The sequence below is a fragment of the Carassius carassius genome, chromosome 27 (genome assembly GCF_963082965.1).
Source record: "Carassius carassius chromosome 27, fCarCar2.1, whole genome shotgun sequence".
In the NCBI taxonomy this organism is placed as follows: domain Eukaryota; kingdom Metazoa; phylum Chordata; class Actinopteri; order Cypriniformes; family Cyprinidae; genus Carassius; species Carassius carassius.
The window spans coordinates 5,567,383-5,589,704 of NC_081781.1; the positions used below are offsets into that span (position 1 = coordinate 5,567,383).

Consider the following 22,322-nt stretch of genomic DNA (forward strand, 5'->3'; position numbering starts at 1 on the left):
AAAAAGAAAAAGAAAAAAAATCTTTTATTCAAAAAGAATGCATTAAATTTGATTTGAAAAGCTGCTTAAAAAGTGACAGCAAAGGCATTTAAGGCATTTAAAGGCATTACAAAACATTAATATTTCAAACAAATGCTGCTCTTTTGAACTGTTCATTAAAGAATCCTGAAACAAAAATGTTTCACAATTTCCACAAAAGTATTAAGCAGCACAACTTTTTTCAACATTGATAATAATAATAATAATAATAATAATAATGATAATAATAAAAGATCCTTGAGTAGCAAATCAGCATATATAAATTATTTCTGAAGGATCTTGTGACGCTGAAGAATGGAGTAAAGATGCTGACAATTCTGCTTTACATCACAGGAATAAATTACATTTATACAAAATATATTAAAATAGAAAAATGTTACATTTTAAATTGTAATAATATTTCACAATATTACAGTATTTTACTCTATAAACGCAGCATTTACGAACATAAGAGATTTCTTTAAAATACATAATAAAATTACCGAACCCTAAACTTTTGAACTTAGTAAAAAAAAAAAAAAAAAAAAAAATTAGAGAGGAGGACGGCATTTTATTGAAATGCTAAACAACCAATTACTGCTTTTTGTATGTGACATGTATGAGCAAATCTAAAATCGATGACACCACAATAATACACTTCTTGTGAAATATAATAACTGCTATGGAAGAAGTTTACCTTTACTCTGCTCTTTTCCAGAGCGTTCTCCAGTTCCTGTTTGGCAGCCGCTGTTTCCTGTTGATGGGTTTGACGCATATGTTCAATGGCTGATGCGTGAAGATGGTTCAGCTCTGAACGCAGGGATGCTGAGAGGAGAAGAAGAAGAGAAGATGAGAGACACCGGGAATGAAAAACAGGACTATTCCAGGGAGATGATCTGCTGTCTGGAGTTGAATTAAAAGTCATCCATCTCCGATCCTCCCTAAAGCATAAACGTCACAGCTGGAAATGGAAGTGACACTCGTTCCTCCACCTGCAATTTCCTGTCAGTGCTCCCTCATTATGCTCCTTTCCAGTTTCTTCCAATTATACATTATTTCAATGAGATTGAGCTATAATTAGAGCTGCAGAACTCCGCTGGTTTCGCTTCAGGACTCTGAGGTTTTACATTCAATATCTAGTTCCAACACTGCTTGGTGTATAAGTAAATGTATTAACATTTACTAATACTACCAACAAAATGCTAAATTATTAACATGGCACAGGACAAATAAGGAAACCATTTTATTTCCAATTGTCTCTTGAATTGCAGTCAATAAGCCATTCAACAAAATAAAATGATGCAAAATGTAAATTATTTATTACTAAACTTCTTATTTTAGTTTTATTTTTCCCCAGCTCCATGAAACCAAGTCATTAGATATATCCATATATATGGCGCATTTTTGTGAGTTTTAGCATTTTGCAATCCATGATGGGCATAAATTGGAGCATAACCGATCAACTTTAATAATATTTTAATAAAACGGAATAAATTGAATTTTAATTTGAACTTTGTAAATCATGCAGTGTTGAGCCACAACATATTCCTAGATTTTCCAGTTGAGACTGACTGACACACACACACAGAAAAGTGGGGACATTCCATAGGCGTAATGGTTTTTATACTCTACAAACTGAATATTCTATGGCCCTACACCAACCCTACACCTAAACCTAACCCTCACAGGAAACTTTGCATTTTTAGTTTCTCAAAAAAAAACTCATTCTGTATGATTTATAAGCGTTTATAAGCGTGAAAAATGGGGACATGGGTAATGTCCTCATAAGTCACCCTCTCCTTGTAATACCTGTGTCATACCCATGTCATTATACAGAGTTGTGTCCTGATTTGTCACAAAAACAAGAGCGCACACACACACACACACACACACACACACACACACACACACACACACACAATACTGTTAATTTCCTGAAATATTGGACTTCTAATATAGAAAAATATAGATGCTTGTTTGGTCATATCAGTAAAAATGAAATAAAATGTAATTAGAATAATGAAGTTAAAAAAACATCCAATGTTGTTCTTTATTTTTTGTAGAATAACCTCTTTTGATTAAGTAAAGTAAAAAGTTATGTACTTTATGAGAACCAAGTACACTCTTTTAAAAAATAAACAACAACAACAACAACAATAATAATAATAATATATATAAAAAAAAAGAAAAAAAAACTGAATTCAGTTTTTTATCAAACTAACACATTGATCTGATTATATATTGATATCATATTAAAATGAGCTTTGGAAATTAATTTAAGTCTAAACAGGTTTCTTTAGGCACTGGCAAAATTTTTGTCCTCTTCATCATGACAGCCACTCTTTTGCTGCCACATAATCCATTACTATGGAAACCAATATAGATATTGAAGATATTGACTCTATTGTCTCAGCAAATGGATCTGATTTCACCACTCACAAAAGGAGAGATGACACTACAGACATTCAGTCCTAAAGACTTCATTTGACCTAGAGTAAATAATAACAGGCTCTGAAGGGTTTATACAGCAGGTCTGTAAATGAATGTGTGTCTGTTTTACCCAGCATGGCCTTGCCCTCATCCTCCAGTTCGAAGCGAAGGGTCTGCAGCTCTTGCTCTGACTGCTGTTTCAGAGTCTCGATGTTCTGCCTGTGAGCCTCTCGCAGAGTGTGAAGCTCCATGTGGTGCTGCTGCCGTAGACGCTCCTCAAGCTCCTACACACACACACACACCAGTTCATTAGAGTAGACATATGTACAATCTACATAAACAGTATATTAGATTTATGAAAATATACTGATGCTTCTTTCATGTCTCTCATATCACTCGCTCCAGTTATAATAGGAGGAAAAAAATAATTCATTGCACTTCCAGGACATCTTCCATATGTGGGGGGTGGAGGAAGAAAAATCTAACAAAATAAAATAAAAAATCATTGACATTTTTTTCTTACATACAGTACAGACCAAAAGTTTGGACACACCTTCTCATTCAAAGAGTTTTCTTTATTTTGATGACTATGAAAATTGTAGAGTCACACTGAAGGCATCAAGGGCTATTTGACCAAGAAGGAGAGTGATGGGGTGCTGCGCCAGATGACCTGGCCTCCACAGTCACCGGACCTGAACCCAATCGAGATGGTTTAGGGGTGAGCTGGACCGCAGACAGAAGGCAAAAGGGCCAACAAGTGCTAAGCATCTCTCGGGGAACTCCTTCAAGACTGTTGGAAGACCATTTCAGGTGACTACCTCTTGAAGCTCATCAAGAGAATGCCAAGAGTGTGCAAAGCAGTAATCAAAGCAAAAGGTGGCTACTTTGAAGAACCTAGAATATGACATATTTTCAGTTGTTTCACACTTTTTTGTTATGTATATAATTCCAGAAAAATAAATAATGTAAGAACTTGACTCAAGTAAAAACTTCAGAAATGTTTTACTTTGCCTTTCAGGGCCATTGTACAAAACAGTTTGCTACTGCTTGCAGTAAAACTGGCAAAAAAAAAAAAAAAATATATATATATATATATTATAAATGTAAAAATGTATATGGTAAGCATAAACCTGGATAGAGGACTAGATGCTCAAAAGTCAAAAGACAAAAACATCACTTGGAAAAACAACAAAACCAGTAACAAAAGAAGCTGTGTGAGATCGTAAAAAAGTGGAAGACATGTACAATTTTAATTAAATATGTTAGCTAACAGAAAAAAAATATTTTATATATAAAATATAACTTCCTATATACATGGGCCATACTACAGAGTTTGTGCAAACTGCTGTACCTCAATCGAAAAAAAAAAAAAACATTCAGATTTTTCTTCTATTCTTCTAAGATCCTTCTATTATCTATTGAAACCCACAATAATATTTAAAACATTAGTAAGTTTAATATATAAAAAAAACAATTTATTGTCATAATTTATTGTCTTTGTCATTTGAATATGAGAATTAACTGCACAATTACTAGAAATATGTACTTTTGATATTATAAAATTTTTATACATTGTATAATATCACAATGTATAAAAATTGTATGCATATTTTAAAAATGTTACGCATATTTTTATGCATAAAAATATGCATATTTTTATGCATATTTTTTTGGAAAAAGACTTTTTTCCCCCCAGCATTTACAGCTCCGAATTTGGACCAATTCTGTAGAATGGTTCATATACTTATTTAACACTTTAAACGTAATAATTTAAACTACATTTCCTTCACCCGTTTGCTCAACAACAGAAAGGGCTTTTAGTAAACAAAAAAAAAAAAAAAAAAAAAAACAATACAAAACATCTGGTTGCTAAACCACAGACACAGGCTTGCTCAAACTTAAACCATAAAAACCGACCGGTTTAATCATCAAAAACCTGTTTGCTTAAGCAGTGAGACCAAATTGCTCAACCAATGCCAAATTTCATAACATTTACAATATTGACCTAACCTGCGCTCGTTTGGTGAAATGGATGGCTAGACCAGAACTAAACCAAAAATAAAAAAATAAAAATAAATAAAATAAAAATAAAATAAAGACCAGCATGAAATTCATACTAGTCGAAGCAGGTCTTTTCAACAAGAATAAGAATAAGAATGGCAACAGGTGCACTTACCAAAAATATGCAAAACAGGCATCAAAAGAAAGCAGCACTTAGCCAGGAACACAGGTGTAAATGTAGCATATTTCTCTTATTACTCTATCAGAAGGCACTTAAGCATCTTCGCAAGCTTGTTGAGGATCTTGGATGGTTGGGGTTTAGCGCCCAGCAAGAGGAATGCAAATTACAGCACTAACACGGAAGTGAATAAAACTGCAATTCATCAACTGGCCGCTAGAGGCTGAGAGAACTTTACAGCAAAAAAAAAAAGTTTACAGCCTGGTACAAAAACTTTATTTGGTATATAGCTAATTTTGCCTTTCCTGACAATGAGGGGGTGATTTTTTTTTTAATAACTCATCCATTTATATTATATTAAGCCTTAAATTTCTGCATAATTAAAGGGGTGGCCATTGCCATAGCCAGGCTTTAAAAATTAGTGAGGTCCAAGGGGTTTCTATAACCCGCTTATTATAGAATTGTGCTAGAATAACCCCTATGAATACAACTAATTATATACTCTAACACTTGAAAAGAGACCGAAATGTAGATGTTTTTGGAGTGATGCTCATTTTAAAATCATACCCTATTTATTGCATCTAAGTTTATCAGACAAAAGATAATACTTGACAGTCAGGTTCAGTGGCGCAGAAGGTAAAGCGCGTGTCAAACATATTTTGACGTGATCAACCCGGGTTCAAATCCGCCTTTTGGGAAAAAAATTTCTCCAATTTCACATTTCAAATCACATCAGAAAAGCATTTATTTTCAATGAAAATTAAGTAAATAATCTAAAAGTTAAGGGTAGGTGTGGGGAGGGCTTTATTGTCCCAATAATTTGGCATCCATTAAATTAAACTCAATAAGTTATTATTGCATACTGTTTTATAATGTTCTACAATACTGAGGTGCAGATAATTGCCAGTATTTGCAGTAAGTAGTATAAATAGCAGAAAACCCTGCTATTTTAACGTAGTATAAATATAATCTATAGATATTTGCACTTAGTGTAAATAGCATATCACTAAAAAATGCTGCTATTTTTTGATAACTGCCAGGCTAATGCCGGCGATGAAATGTTGCCAGATGTTGCCATTAAAATAAACAAAAACCTATAAATAAATAAAATAAACAGAAATTATTTCAAATATTTTGGAAATTAGATAAAGTTATCGCTGACCCTAAACCACAACTTCCTACTTTATAAACCTTTTAAAGTATTAAATTTAGTGGAAAAACAAGTCATAAAACGCTTATAGCTGGATCTGGCTGTGTCTTGCGCTCTCGCTCTCAATTCTCTGAAGACTCGTTCACTTCGAAATTGTCTTGCAGCGATCATTTTCATACCATGGATGCTAAACATTGTGAATTATACATGCAGACAATCATATGAGGCGTTTAGCAGCAAATTAGTCAATCAGAGAACAAATTTTATTTTCGAACATTAAAAATGTACCGAGGTCTGGACCTCTGTGACCTCATAGCTGACTACAGCCATGGGAGTGGCCACTTGAATGACAGGTGGATTGTCGCTGCTGTCACCGCCGTCAAACTATGTGGGTGTTGTTTCAGTAACCAGCTCCGCCTTTTTGCCCATTTTCGATTATCTGGGAATGACGCTTGGTGACGCGCTGCCAAGATGGCGACGGCCGCCTCCACCCACTTTTTCCCTCAAAAACGCTCTTCGGAAACCAATGGGTGACGTCACGAACACTACGTCCATGTTTTATACAGTCTATGGTTCATTCCCAGGCTGTGGCTGGGCCACTCAAGGACATTCATAGAGTTTTCTATAAACCACTCTTGCTGTATGTTCAGTTTCATTGTCCTGTTGGAAAGTGAATCTTCTGCCCAATCTGAGTTTTTGAATGCCCTGGTCTGGGTTTTCATTAAAGCTACCTCAATATTTTGGTGCACTGAGCTTTTCTTCTACTCTGATGAGTCCCTCAGTTCCTGATGCTGAAAAACAGCATGAGGCTGCTACCAGCACACTTTACTTTTGGGATGCTACTCTGCAGGTGAAAACATGAAAATATATAGAAAAGAAAAGAGAAATGATAAGATATTATGATGGTGAATAAGTGAGATTGCAAAGAAGAAATGTTGCGAGCTGGGGCCAGTTGCATAAACTGCTTAGACTAGAGTGAAAACAGACAGTTTCCAGATCATTTATGAGAGTTTATGTTTCCTCCAGAGTAAGCCGACTCCTCCTGCAGCCCGATGGCTCTGTAAAACTGAAAAGGTCAAGTTGTAATGTTTATTCCACACATTTCTTCCCACTCTAATGTCATAGTGCCATTTTCACCTCCTCAAGTGCTACGAGGATGATGTCACATTCCTTGTGTGGAAATTAATCTGGAGTGGGAAAAATTATACTTCGCTTCTTTCCCTGCCAATGAAGCTTGTGCATTAATTAGTGAGTTATTTTAGGATTCAACACTCACACGGTTTTCAGATAAATGACAGAATCCCCCTCAAACACTGAAGCACAGAAAACAACCCACTATAAATGCAAAGGTTTATATTGATAAGTTATATTGATGGCACTTTATATTGATTGCTTAACGTGTTAAATAAGTTTAGCAGTTTATCCTTAAAAAATTGACTCAATATAAGAGCTCTGCAATGCCTCACCACTGCTCTATGGCCAGGTGAGGCAGGATATAAAACATCTCTCATGTCTTCTCAAACTAGATTTATTTAGCTTTAGTAGGCACTTAATGTAGTTTACCCCCTCATAAAAGATCTGGAAACTAGCTATCTGTTTTCATTGCAGCAGTTTTTATGATGCTTTGAGACAGGACTACTTAACTTTGGAAATGCTCAAGGACCACAAAACAGGTTTCTTTTTAGACTTGCCAAACTTTCACAGTAATTCTTATAGTTGTACACTATGTATGACAAGACTTAAATCAGTGCAACTGCTTCAAAATAAAAATAAAACAAATGATTCAAAATAGTATATGCTACATGTTTGGATGAGTATATTGAAGCCGATTTCCACCATGGGATAAACAATGAAAAGTTAATTGCTGCTATCAATCTCACAATTCAGACTTTTAACTTGCAACTGTGAATTACATATCTCATCATTGCAAATTTTCTTCTCAGAATTGCAAGTTTATATCACGTAACTCAAGAGTTCTGAAGAAAAAGGTAGAATCATGAGATATAAACGTTACATTGTATAAACTCAGAATAGCAAGAAATCTTTCTTGCAATAGTGAGGATACATCTTGTAATTCTGTTTGTTTGTCTGTTTGGTTCAGCAGTGGAATAGCAAATTAAAAAGGTAATCACAAATGTATGTAATTAAATACAATTTATTTATTACTGATGTTTTTCTCTCAACGTTTACATGTTGAGTTTATATCTTGCAATTCTTTGGAAAAAGTTAGAATTGAGAGATTTTTTTTCTTTTCTGCAACAGAATGACAAATAAAGAGGTTATTGCAAATGTATATCTCACAATGCTGACATTTTTCGCAACTTTTTGAGTTTGTATCACGCAGTTCTAAGGAAAAAGTTAGAATTGTGAGATACAAACTCAGATTTGTAAGATATAAACTCGGAATAGCGAGAAATCTAGCAATTCAGTTTTTTTCGCAACAGAATAACAAATAAAAAGGTAATTGCACATTTGTATCTCAATTGTGATTTTCTGGCTTTTTTTCTGCAAGTTCATATTGTGATCGCAATTCAGAATGTATGTCACAAATCTGAGTTTGTATCTTAAAATTCAGAATTGTGAGATAAAAGTCTGAATTGTGAGATAAAAATTAATATTGCGAGAAAAAAGCCCAAATTTGTGAAATAAAAACAATTAAAAAAAAAATATCGTCTCAGAAATTGGCTTCTATAGATGAGCCACATCTGAAAAGAGCAAACAGAGGGCAGTAAAAGGCAGCTCTGAAATTTCCAAGTATCTTCAGATTTCTTCTCCTTTAGCCACAGTGACTCATCAGGTCCATATGCTCTCGGCCGGCATGCAGTCGAGAATGGGCACACACAAGTGTTTTTACCTACTGTGGCAGCTGCAGGATTTTGGCCTGTTTTTTCCGGCCGGGTAAAAAGCGGTGCTTGATATCAGCAAAAAACTACAGGAGGGAGCTGAGCTGGATCCTTTTGCCTGTTGAGGCAGGATATCAGACGGAGGAATTGCATGCTCATTTTAATCTCAGATGACGGAGCGGCGAAGGGTAAGACTGACGCCGTCTTCCTCCTCCGCAGTGCTGCTGAGCCCATTAGCAGCAGAGGAGCGTTCCTCCACCTGACTTCAAAAGAGCAATGCTCAATATTGAGATATTGGTGAGCAGAGAGAGAGAGAGAGAGCTGTGGTAATGCGGTTGGTGTGAGATATCATCACACTGAACTTCTGATGATAATTAAACACAAGTCAATAAATCGGCTCCTGGTGTCGGCACGTCTACCTCAGATGTGGTGCTCTGGAGCAGAAAGCTATTAAATGAGATTTCAAAAGCCTTCTGCTGGATCTCCACTCATTACATGAATGAAGCAAGGACATGAAGAAGCTTATTTTAACGGCATGGCAACTGGGTAAAACTCATATACCGCAATTATCGCATCTGCCTGTGCTGCAGGGAAACTCATCAACATGCGCAAATTACTACTGTGTCTGATTTTTTTATATCCACTATGCACCAATTATATGGTAATTATTCATGTGTCTATAACCACAGCCCACACGCCATGATGACTCTCTGACAATGAATTGACAACAGATATAGATGGAAAAATAGATATAATAGATTAATAACAGATAACCATGCAGATTTATTATTCGCTAATAACTGGGAAATTTAAAGAATTATTATTATGAAACCAAATATGAAACCTGATAAAACGTGGATCATCCATGTTGTGTCAAATGAGTGATTTCTATCTTATTAGCTCACAGATGTAATTAAATACACCAATCTACTAAAATTAAATAAATTGTGAAATACAAAACTGTTTACAAAAAACATTTAACAAAACATATAAATCAGTACATTTATTCTTAGATATCTGTTGTATTTCATTTTAGCACAACATTTACATTTTTTTATGTTTTGAAATGAAACATTTTATATATTTTTAGGTGATTTAATAATAGTTAATTTAATAAATCAGTTAGTTGTTTTAATAATTAATTAATTAATTAATATAATATTTTTTTTTATGTTTTATTAACTATTTAATTGTATAGTTAACAGTTTCTTTAAATATTTATTTAGTTTGAAATAATTTTGGAAATAATCTGTTCATAATTAAAGTGGTAAAACCGCAAAGTATTATATATTTATTAATATTCCAATCCCTAAATAAGCCCAATGTTAAAAGATCTTGTAAGATAACAAAAGGCTGTAGGTTGAAGCATCACTTGGGTTCACTATACTAACATCAGGTTGCTCAAGGGGGTTAATGTAATAAGTGTGCTGGTAAAAAATTACCAGCTTAAACACAAATTAGTAAATAGCTAAATATACAAATCTATTACAAACAGAAAAGCCAATATGAATAAATGAAACATCGGGTTAGGCTTTTTGATTAAGGGTTTTGGCTATCAGTTTGATATTAGATTAGAGTACGAAACAGCAGGTCTCTGTGGCAAACTGGGTTAACAAAAACAGTTAACCTCTGTGTGTATATTTCCAAGTGGCATCACTGGGAGATAAACCAATTCCCTCCATTCTCCATCCATTGACAGCTGGTGGCCGAGGCTCATAGTCTACTGCCAGGTGTGGCCCTGTCTTGGACGGTGGGGCACATCAGTAATAGAGGTCAGTTGGTGTCATCACACATAATGATCCATTACACAGCTGTTTGCTGAAACAAACAGCAAACTGAGCCACTGGAATAGTGATTTAGAGCCCATTTTAACCAGCAAATAAATGGCCAAGAATTCTGACCACAGCTGTCAGATACGGTGGATGTGTTGAGATCCCACATTTTGGTCATTTATAGTATAATAATAATATAATATAATAATTTTCTTTTTAAACAAACAAACAAATAAATACTTACACACACACGCACACGCACGCACACGCACACGAACACACACACACACGCACACGCACGCACACGAACACACACACACACACACACACACACATATATACACGTAAAGCTATTTTAGGGTCTGCCGCTTATCACCACCGGATGTTATCAGTTCTATTTTAGTATTATTTACATACTATAATTTATTTATTATTAGTATTTAGTACTATTTTTAATTAGCTTTTATTTCTATATTTTATTTTTTATTTCCAGTTATTATGCTATTGTCATTTTTAAAGCAAATATAATTTTTTTAGGTTTATTTTATGTATAGTTTAGTTCAGTTTTTTTTTTCTGTCTGTTTGTCTGTCTGTCTGTCTATGAATGGGTCCCTGGATCTGTAAAGGCTGAAAACTCATGATTATGTATAATTTTAGTTACTGTTCCCTAATTATAATCAGAAATCAGTAACAGGTCATATTACATTATGTGTCCGTGACGTAACTAATATTCATGACCTAAGCCTTTTCCATTTAGTGCCATCACAACAAGCCTGTGCAGCCCGACTGCTTCCTCTACTTTTTAAAACAGTGAAGTGAAGCCTGTGATTCTGACTGATGCTCCATTTGGTGAGTCAATCTCAACTGATCAACAGTTATTCAAGCGGTCTCCTCCCGCAGTCCCTGCTCGCAGCCTTCATCTCCAGGCCTGCAGTGTAGAGCCACTTCAGCCCAGCTCAAGGTAATCATTTCCAGTCAGAGTGAGAGATTCTCTCCGCTGGAGTCGTCAGGGGCAAGGTACTGGATAAAGCAGACATTACAGCCTTTGACAGCAAGCACTCAGCCATAACTAACCCACAGAGAGGAGAGCCGAGATCGAGCAGGTTATTCCAGGATAGGGGGAAGAGAAGGAGCTGAGAGATGTGCTGTGGGCAGGGCTGGATCTGTGGCAGATCTGCCTCATCACACCAAATCTATTGAAGGCCTTGCATGAGGGCAAAGGTGGCTAACGGTCAATTTCAGAAGTGGACATACAGGCTGAAACGTTCCGCAGTTGCTTGGCTCCCTCTGTACAAGGCAAGAGCTTTAACAGCAAATGGAAGTTGGAGTGAATGTAGTCAGACTGCTGACAATCGCTATGAAGTCTCATCCACAATCCACAAAGACTGGAAATGGATGCTCGCCAAACAGCAGATACAAATAAAAATGGCTTTGGTGAGCAAATAAAACGTTACACACCGGTGACCAGTGACTGTACAAAGAAACTGCAACAATATAATCTAACCCTTGCTGATGTAAGCAACACAAGTCATTCAAAATGGTCCGAGAAAATATCCAGTGTACCCATCTTCTGATGGCTACTTCCAGCAGGATAATGCACCATGTCACAAAGCTCAAATCATCTCAGACTGGTTTCTTGAACATGACAATGAGTTCACTTTATTCAAATGGCTTCCAGAGCCACCAGATCTCAATCCAATAGAGCAGCTTTGGGATGTGGTAGAACGGGAGATTCACATCGGATGTGCAGCCAACAAATCTGCAGCGTGATACTATCATGTCAACATGGACCAAAATCTCTGAGGAATGTTTCCAACACCTTGTTTAATATATGCCACAAAGAAGTAAAGGGATAGTTCACCCAAAAAATGAAAATTATGTCATTAATGACCCTCATGTCGTTCCAAACCTGTAAGACCTCCGTTTATCTTCGGAAAACACAGTTTAAGATATCTTAGATTTAGTCCGAGAGCTTTCTGTCCCTCCACTGAAAATGTGTGTACAGTATACTGTCCATGTCCAGAAAGGTAAGAAAAACATCATCAAAGTAGTCCATGTGACATCAGAGGGTCAGTTAGAATTCTTTGAAGCATCTAAAATACATTTTGGTCCAAAAATAGCCAAAACTACAACTCTATTCAGCATTGTCTTCTCTTCCGTGTCTGTTGTGAGCAAGTTCAAAACATTGCAGTTTAGTGATATCCGGTTCGCGAACGAATCACTCGCTGTAACCGGATCTTCTTGAACCAGTTCAGCAATTCGAACTGAATCGTTTGAAATGGTTTGCATTTCCAATAAGCATTAATCCACAAATGACTTAAGCTGTTAACTTTTGTAATGTGGCTGACACTCCCTCTGAGTTCAAACAAACCAATATCCCGGAGTAATTCATTTACTCAAACAGTACACTGACTGAACTGCTGTTAAGAGAGAACTGAAGATGAACACCGAGCCGAGCCAGATAATGAACGAAAGATTGACTCGTTTTTCGAGTCAAGAACTGGTTGCATCGGTTTTCAGATCACCAGTAGTAATGGGAAGTTCGGTTCTTTTCCGCGAACCGGTTCTACCGGACAGTTCGATTCAATAAACCTGTTGAAGAAAACGGTTCACCGGTTCTTTTGTGCTCGACGTAATGACGTCATTGCCGATGATTGCCCTTCATTCAAGCCTCGCGCTCATAACACTAGCACAGAATCAGTTCAGAATCAATCACCAAAAGAATCAGTTCAGTTCAGACGCTCTGTGTGTCGGTCTTTTTCACGCTGAATCACACATGTGCAGTATCATCAGCTCCTCGGTTCTCGAATCGGACACATCTGACAGAAACTGTTCTTGACTCGAGAACGAGTCAATTGAATTGATTCTGAATTTTATGAAGCTACGAGAATACTTTTTGTGTGCAAAAGAAAAAAAAAAGTCTCCTCCGCGTCAACCTAGCACCTTTTTGGAGAGTATCCACTGAACGTAAATGGAATGTGCTGTTCTGTGTCAGCTGGATGTGGAACACAGAGGCATAAAAACTCAAATAACAAGAGAGCTAGGAGGTGAAAGGAAAAGATAAGAGCATGCATACAGGTCAGAGAGGTCTCTCTACATGAGACAGGTGGGAGTTTATGTTTTGTCGTGGTTACCTTGAGGTCGTGCTGGCGGGCTTCCTGCATGTCCTGCATAGCGCAGCAGTGGGCTTCCTGCAGCCGCTGCTCCCTGCGCTGATGCTCCAGCTCCATTTCCTGCAGCTGCTGTCCCAGGTGCTCTCGCTCCTGACTGAACTGTGCCTGCAGCTGCTGCAGGGAATGCTGGGATTGGGAAAGCTGCATCTCCAGGCTCTGTTTCAGCAAGGAAATCTGCACAAAGGAAGCAGGAGACACTGGTTGATAAATGAAAAAACTCTGGAGGTAAAAGAAAGCAAATGGAATGACCTCTTCAAAAACAGCAACACTGTACAACACAAACAATGAATCATTTTTACATTTAAACATTAAACATTTAAACATTATTTTGTGTATTCAGGGTTTAATGCACGTTAAGCTCAACCAAATTTGAGGAATAATATTGGTATTCCACTTGTCCTGCAATAAGGTAAACTAAACTAAAGTAAAGTAGAGTAAAATCAGGTACTTACAATGGCAAGTGAATGGGGTAAAACTGTAAATGTTAAAATGTGATTAAAAAAACATGAAAAAATTACTTGCATATCTTTTCTGTGTAATATCCAATTTTGCAACTTTGCCACCATGAAAAGCAACTGTATTATCATTAACTAAATGAAAACTAAACAAAAATTATAAGTTAGAAGATAGAAGTTTTGCCATCTGTAAATAAACTACAGCTAAAGCACACAACAAATTACAAGAAAAAAAAACTGAAAATATAAAAACGAAAGCTAATTCCAAAAGCAAAAACAATTTACAGTAACAATGATTTAAACAGATTTAAAGCTAAAATAATGTTTTAACAGAAAAATTCATGTAAATAAAGGGCTTTTATAAAATTGTAAACGTTACATTTACACATAATCCTCCAAACACTTCTTCACATTTTTGTGGTAATCAACATTATGCTACATATTCGGTCGATTAAGCTTAGCGTATATTGTACCCTAAATATTCCTTTAAGTATGAGCAATAGTAATCGTGACGCTTCTGTTAGCAAGCACCACTAATTAGCAAAACTGTGTAAAACATGCTCCTTATAGAGACTACAAGATGAGATACAGGAAAATGGCAATGATGGAAAATCTTCATTCATTTTCACGGTCACAGCATTTCTATTTCCACAAACTGTTAGCAGGCTTGTGTGTGCAAACACACATTGGCTCTAGTCTTCCACTGTGAATAGAGCTGTGAGTTGAGTAAGTGGTGTGCGAATTTGTGTCTAGCCAGCCATGTCAGCCAAGGACTGAATGAGGACTCAGTCTGGGACAATGTGAAAAGTCAGACGTCGGCGCCAGATACGCTCTCCCCACACCAATCGATATGTTAGAACTGGAGGTTTCAGTGGCTTCGGCCCACTCCTTGGCCTGTTAGCCTCATTAGAGGAGTCGCTCATGACTGGAGGGTGACAGGGAGAGAGTTTTTCTGTGTCATACCCGCCAACAACTTGTGAAGGCAATAAAACGATGCTGCAATTGACTGTGACATCAGCGAATAATTTCATTTTCAAGCCGGCTGGAAGTGGTTCCAATATGCCCAGGATATCACTGCTCATATCCCATGTGCTGCTGATGCTGACAAAAAGATGAATGCAAGTCGTCATGTTAAAACTAGATTTTTACATTTGAGGAAATCAGGGAAAAGAGCCTGCTAGTGTAAAACTTGAAGTCATAACTTTAGTTTTCAAAAAAACCTACACCATCTCACCATGATATTTTAATGCTGAATAATGTTAAGGGCCCCCAGGGGCCCCCAACACAGCACATTTCTACATTGCCTCAAATTAAAAGAGCTTTTAGAAGGTCTGGTGTCAAGATCTGAGCTTTCTGTCCTCTTTGCAATACCTGTTCATTTATTTATTTTTGGCCCAACCAGGCAAACCACATAGGGGACAAAAATAGGGGAATACATGGCATTAAAGCATATCATTTCTAATTTATATTTTAGTTTGACTATTTTATTTCTGCATTTAAATTTATTAAAATTAAATTAAAATGACATACAAATGGTTTAAAATGTAACACATTTTATATAATATAGTTGGATATAATGCAGTATTTATTTTTGGCCCACAGCCCTCAAGTACAGTAAATTCTGACTCTTTGTCTTAAACTTTGCGCACATCTGGTCTAACAGGTGAAAACTCAGCATGAAATGAAATTTACCCTATTTTCTAAATGATTTCATATTGTGTAATGTTTTAATTTCATTGTTTAACATTTCTCTTGACCACATATTTGTGAAAATTTCATAGCACAATCTTCCAATGAAACAACAGACTTCAAAATAAAATAAAACCTAAATAGTTATAATAATATGCACAAAAAAAAATTGGCCATAAACTCACAATTAGACCTTCTAAGAACAAAACCGAACTGAAACTACACCTTTCACTCAAACAATTTTCACAGTTTTACAAAAAAAACTTTTGTGTGTTTTTTTATTCGCTTAAACTCCGCCCCTTCTTACAATCAACCTCAAGCTTTTATTCAGATATTCCTCCATATAATCAAGAACTGATGAAAAAACAAATCCCAGTTTATATTACTTTATTTTATTGGATTGTAAGTCACGGTATTTAAGAATAGATTTGTCTTTACTTCCATTTCATTGTGTCTTTAAGATTTGAGATCAGTGTAATGCCAAGCCAGCAGAGGGAGCCCTCACCCGAGTACTGACTGTGTTCCACTCCCTCTGCTTCCTCTACTTATTCTGCCTGTTTACTGATTACCTGGACTCTTCCCCTTGATCAGTTTGTCTGATTGGACTGATGCATATGTTTGGACCTTTTGCCTGCCTGCTCACCCTAGCCTTTTGGATTTCCCCTGTAAGTGTTGATATATTGGACTGTTATTCTGGTTACGACTTTCTGCCTACCTTCAAGTTACCATTTCCTGAAGCTGCCCTTAACAAACTCCCGCACATGGATTCAGACACTGCCTCAGCGTCCTCATTACAGAATACTTTGCAAACAATGAATCCAGTGGAAGTTTCAAACATGTAAATGGCCTTCACCTACCAAAGTGAGATATTATAGAATAATATATATAGAATTTATACTTTCAAGCAGTCAATAAACACCTGACTCATTACATCCGATCGCTCCCCACACCAACTTTGAAAACGATCATCAAAGGGATAAATTTGAGTCTTAGTCAAAGAAGTGTGCATTTCTAATGACTTTACTAACTGGTAGAGCAATTGATTGGGCAGCAGCCATTTGGGATACAGACACATGATTCAAAACCTCTGTAGATTACTTAATTCAACAGCTTCATGAGGTGTTTGAATATCCCGCAGGGGGCAAAAGTATTTCTACTCAGCTACTAAACATATCACGAGGTAATCGCACCATTGCAGAGTATGCCGTTGAGATCAGAACAACTGTCACTTAGAGTGGATTTAATGATATTTCTCTTAAAGCGATCTTTCAGCAAAGCCTTAGTCTTGAATTACAATCTGAACTTGTTTCTAAGGGAGAGGATTTATCTTTCTCTGACTTTGTTACGCTAGCCATAAGGGTTGATAACTTGATGAGACAAGCCCAGAAGAGAAGAAGAAGAAAAGGAGTCCAACATGAATCATTAAGTGCTTCTCAGCTTTTATCCCCAACCGAAACTAACCTTAACAATAAACCCCTGCAGCTCGGTACATCAAGATTGTCGGAGGAAAAAAGAACAAGATGTTGACAGCTTCGTTTATGCTTTTACTGTGGTGAGGCATGCCACCGCAGCCCTGGATGTCCACACAATCCCCAAGCAGCTCCAAGGGTGAATATTGAACATTTCTCATTGTTAAGTAATAAGTCATTCACACCATCCGTCACAATTAAGAATGGAGATGTCTGATCACAGCAATGATTGACTCGGGAGCTGCCTTGAACTTAATTAACAGAAGCATTGTTGACCAATATAATCTTCCCATTCAACCTTGTAAGGCAAGGCAAGGCAAGGCAAGTTTATTTATATAGCACATTTCATACACAATGGTAATTCAAAGTGCTTTACATAAAAGAAAGTAACAAAAAAAACGAAGAAAAATAATCACAAAGATAAAACAAGCAATGTAAAAACTTTGAAAATGATTTCAAAATTGACTAAGAATTTAAGACAGTTTAAAAATAGAAAATGATTTTACATAAAAAACAGTGCAATCAGTTCGGACATCGCATAGTGCTCTTTCAATAAATGCACAGCTAAACAGATGAGTTTTGAGTCTAGATTTAAAAGTGGCTAATGTTTTAGCACATCTGATCTCTTCTGGAAGCTGGTTCCAACTGCCGACGGCATAATAACTAAAAGCAGATTCCCCTTTTTTGGTATTTTGTTGGTATTTCTAACTGACTCTATCCTAATGATCTGATTGGTCTGTTAGGTTTATATTCAGTGAGCATATCTGTAATGTATTTCGGTCCTAGGTCATTGAGTGACTTATAGACGAGTAAAAGTACTTTAAAATCACTGGAACTGGAAGCCAGTGTAAGGACCTGAGGACTGGTGTGAAATGCTCTGATTTTCTGGTTCTAGTCAGAATCCTTGCTGCAGCGTACTGGATGAGCTGCAGCTGTCTAATGGTCTTCTTGATAAGGCCAGTGAGGAGACCATTACAATAGTCCACCCTGTTGGTGATAAAGGCATGAACAAGTTTCTCCAAATCTTGTACTCCCCCAATCAAAATCAAAGGTATTGACGACACACTCCTTGGAGAAGGAATCACTCAACAAACCAGAACTCTCACCCTCCATGTAGGTCTATTTCATCAGAAGTCCATTACCCTGTACATTACTGATTCCCCTGAAATCATCCTCAGATACCCCTGGCTATACGTTCACAACCCTGACATCTCTTGGCATCAAGGTGAACTAACCCCTTCCTCACCACTATGGGGCACTTTTAATATCAGGTCATGCCTTATGGACTTGCTAACTCACCCGCTGTCTTCCAATCCTTCATAAATAAAATCTTCAGAGACCTACTCATCCCGCATGTAGTCACCTACATTGAGATGAAGACATCAACCAGGCAGCTGAACATAACTATGATGTGGGTAACAAGGAACTTCTCCCCATGAAGACAGCCATCGAGGAATGGAGACACTGGCTAGAGGGGGCAGTTTGTCCTTTTCAAGTCATTACTGATCATAAACATCTTGAATATATCAAAAGTGCCAAACGTCTCAACCCACACCAAGCTCAATGTTCCTTGTTCTTCACTCATTTCCAATTTAAAGTCACATATCGACCAGGCAGTAAGAATAGCAAGGCAGATGCATTGTCCAGATGCTATGATCCCTCTACTGAAAGGCCTACACCAGAACCCATTCTTCCTGCTTCAGTTATCATTGCTCCTGTTGCCTGGAACATCATGGAGGAAATACAGTGGGAACAAAACCTGACCCAACACTTACTAACTGCCTCCCAAATAAACAGTATGTACTTCACAACCTACGACAGCGAATCATGCAATGGGTCCACACCTCCATAGGTACGGGCCACACAGGGATATCTCGCACTCTTAGTCTGATTCGCAAATAAATAAATAAAATAAAGATTTTTTTAAATAAATAAAAAATATAATTAGTAATATTAATATAATGATAAAATGATAATGATAAAAACTAAATTCAAATTCAATAAAAATTGAAAAAAATAAAATAAAATTGTGAACAGGAATTTTGTGTGTCATAATAAAAGACATGGACTAACATTAATCATTAATTTAAACAGAAATGGTGCTTGTCTATATAACTTACTACTATATTGCTTAGATGATGTTTTTATGTTTCTATGTGGTTGTTAGGGTGTTCTGTTCTTGGCTCTCTGATATTTTCATATGTAGTCATGCAAAAACCACAAGATTGAATGCTTAGCAATGTGATAGCATACCTCTTCTCAATACACCTTGTGATTTGATGCATTAATAACATGCATTTCTGAAATGGTGCTGGAAGAGTTATGCTCTGTCGTGAGAGAAAAATGCCTGAGGTCCCTTGAGGTTTTAAGTGGATTTTGAATAGGAACTTGCATACGGCCTCAAACAGAGAATCTGAAATGCTTCTACCACTGTCATTTTTCAGCCTGTTTTCTTTTTTTCATCTGTAATATTCTGTTTCCCTACTCTAGACGAGGACAAGTAGACCATGGAAAAATAATTAGCTACAAAAAAAGTCCAGACACCAGGAGGTCACTGAATGGAGCTAATGACTATACTGAAGCGAGGCTGAACTGCTGGCTTTTGTCATAATCTTGTGATTAAAGCTGAAAATGATCATTATAGGCATCTAGAGAATTTCTGATTTGGTGAGTGTATCACATGACCCGCAGTTTAAAAGCAAATCAGCTGAATTGTAAGTTACAATGTGTCTTTGATTATTGTATATCCCCCACAAACCTGAAATCATATGAGATATGTAATATCAGCAATACAAATTGCGGTGGTACACACTGTACTAGTCGTAGAAATTATTACTGACTAGGATAAATCCCAAACTGCATATTATTCATCCAATATTATATGCAAGATTAGGTTTACTGCATCCCATTGAAAGTCCAATGACAATAGTCAGAAGTACGTGCTTGATATACTAACTCCAGTGGATTTTCAAAAAAGTGGATGTTCAATTAATGCACTGATAATTTTTTTTAATTACTTGCACAATTCACTCACCATGGCCATATCATGTACAAAACCAAATCCTCTACCTCCATCCGAAATAAGTGAGAGCTTCTTGAATGAAAAAGCAGTTCGGTAAAACGACTTTCTTACATAATTTTTGGTTTCAGAGAATAAATCAAATCATGCACTGCTGTAAATAGTTGAAAAACTGTATATGATTTTGTATTGTTTTGGGGCCTGATTTGATTACAGAAAACTGTGTGTGGTTGCGGTCTGTAACTAAGTCAGCAGATATAAGGGTTCAGCATATGAAAAATGCACAGAGGGGAACCCAAGGATACATCTGCAATATCTAGAAATATTAAAGTGAGGATGAGCGGTGGGTTTTCAACTACTGTTGTATTTGACTGATGCTTTTATCCGTTTAAAACGTGTCTTTGGGGTTTGCAGTTTATTGAAGCATTTATTCCCCTTTATTGACTTGTTTGTCTGTCTAACAGTGGGTTTACATGTATTCTTTTGCTATTTTTAAGGTGAACTGTGCAATTTCTCTACCACAGGCTTCAACAAACAGAAATGCAGAGGTTTTCTGAACAATCCTCCCATCTGCCATGGGTCACATAAACACATAGCACAGACAAATATTTAAATAACTGGTTAAGCCAGTGTTGCTGTGTTGGTCAGGACATGATGCTCAACCAAGTGGAGGACTGCTTGTTATCCTTGCTTGAAAGTGCACTGCTGTTCAAAAGTTTGGGCTTGGTAAGATTTTGCATTGTTTTTGATGTCTCTTCCACTCACCAAGGCTGCATTAGATTGAAATAATATTCTACAATTGAAAACAACTTGTTCATACTTTGACATATTTTAAAATGTAATTTTATCAGTTATAACTACTAGCCGAATTTTTAGAAGCTCATTTAGAAACCTAATTTAGAAATCATTCTAATATGCAAGAAACATTTTGTATTATTATCAGTGTTGAAAACAATTGTGCTCCTTAATTTTTTTGTGAAGTAGACATATTTTGTAACATTATAAAAGTCTTTACTGTCACTTTTGATAAATATAAGATACATTTCTTTAAAAAAAAAAATTACTAACCCATTACTAAATGGTAGTGCATTTATTTTCTATACTTTGAAGAAGTATACAAATTGTGATTCTGTGGGGCCTGTTGTGCCACTAAATAATTTGTAATACTCCTAAACAAGATGAGAGAATTCAACAAGAAAATGCCTAATGTATATAAATATGGATGTATATATATATAATTAATGAACAATGACGTAATTGAATTCTGATAATAAATCAACATATTACTACTTAATTAAATAATAAAAACTAATATTGATATATATTGATAAATTTATATTGAAAGCAAAGGGTTGCCTCTGGATTCAATCAGTTAAAAACCATAGACAATAAAAAAGTAGTAAAACTGAAAATGTGATTATTAAGCACTGATCTAATTGACATTTTTTTTTATTGTTGAGCTGTATTTATTCCCGTTAATAAAATAAATTGCTCATCTAACTAACCAATTTCTCAGCTGATTTATACATGTCTTGCACAGCACCAATGGACCCTCATAGAATGACTGCAGTGGTCTCAACATGAGAACGGTTTTCAGTGTTGTTGCATAAATGTGTTTCTGACCTGTTCTAGAAGGTCCTCCACCTTCTTCTGCCAGCTCTCTCTGGCGGAGCACATCTCCTGATCTTTATTCTGTGCCAGCTTAGTGAGCGCTGACCTTTTATTCTCCTCATGCTCTTCACGCAGCTCCTCACGCAGTTTCTTACACTCCTGCCTGTGGACACACACACAAAGACACACACTAATGATTGTACTGCTATTTATACATAAACTACATTTTTGCTGAGACCTTTTGTCACAAATCCGATAAAAACAGGACACAATTGGTTTCTGCTGTTGCACACATTTAAATATTAAAATACATGAATACTGGCTCAGTGGTCCGTTGATCATTAATGGCTGCTAAATGAGCCGTAGATCTTTTAATGTACCTGCATTTCTCTGCTCCACAGCAGTGGAGGTCACCGAAAAGGTTAACTGACACATTATGTGGTGTAATTGCAGGACATCATGAGAGTGCTGCGCTGGGCTTGAATTCATGATTATTAAGTCTGTGCTGCAGACT

At 36.4% G+C, this 22,322-nt stretch overlaps 2 protein-coding genes across 4 annotated transcripts in view; one reads left to right on the forward strand and one right to left on the reverse strand.

Annotated features, from left to right (window-relative positions):
- LOC132106525 (dehydrodolichyl diphosphate synthase complex subunit nus1) overlaps positions 1 to 22,322 on the forward strand; it is a 314,847-nt gene that overhangs the window by 225,597 nt on the left and 66,928 nt on the right. The window lies entirely within an intron of this gene.
- The window catches only part of LOC132106524 (protein FAM184A-like), a 141,938-nt gene that overhangs the window by 35,525 nt on the left and 84,091 nt on the right, over positions 1 to 22,322 (reverse strand). For all 3 annotated transcript variants that reach the window (XM_059512283.1, XM_059512282.1, XM_059512284.1), the window contains exons 10-13: positions 21,821 to 21,971; positions 13,527 to 13,739; positions 2,579 to 2,732; positions 716 to 843 (exon numbers count right to left, since the gene is read on the reverse strand). In XM_059512283.1, the coding sequence (XP_059368266.1) occupies positions 716 to 843; positions 2,579 to 2,732; positions 13,527 to 13,739; positions 21,821 to 21,971 (646 nt within the window). The remainder of the gene's footprint in view (positions 1 to 715; positions 844 to 2,578; positions 2,733 to 13,526; positions 13,740 to 21,820; positions 21,972 to 22,322) is intronic.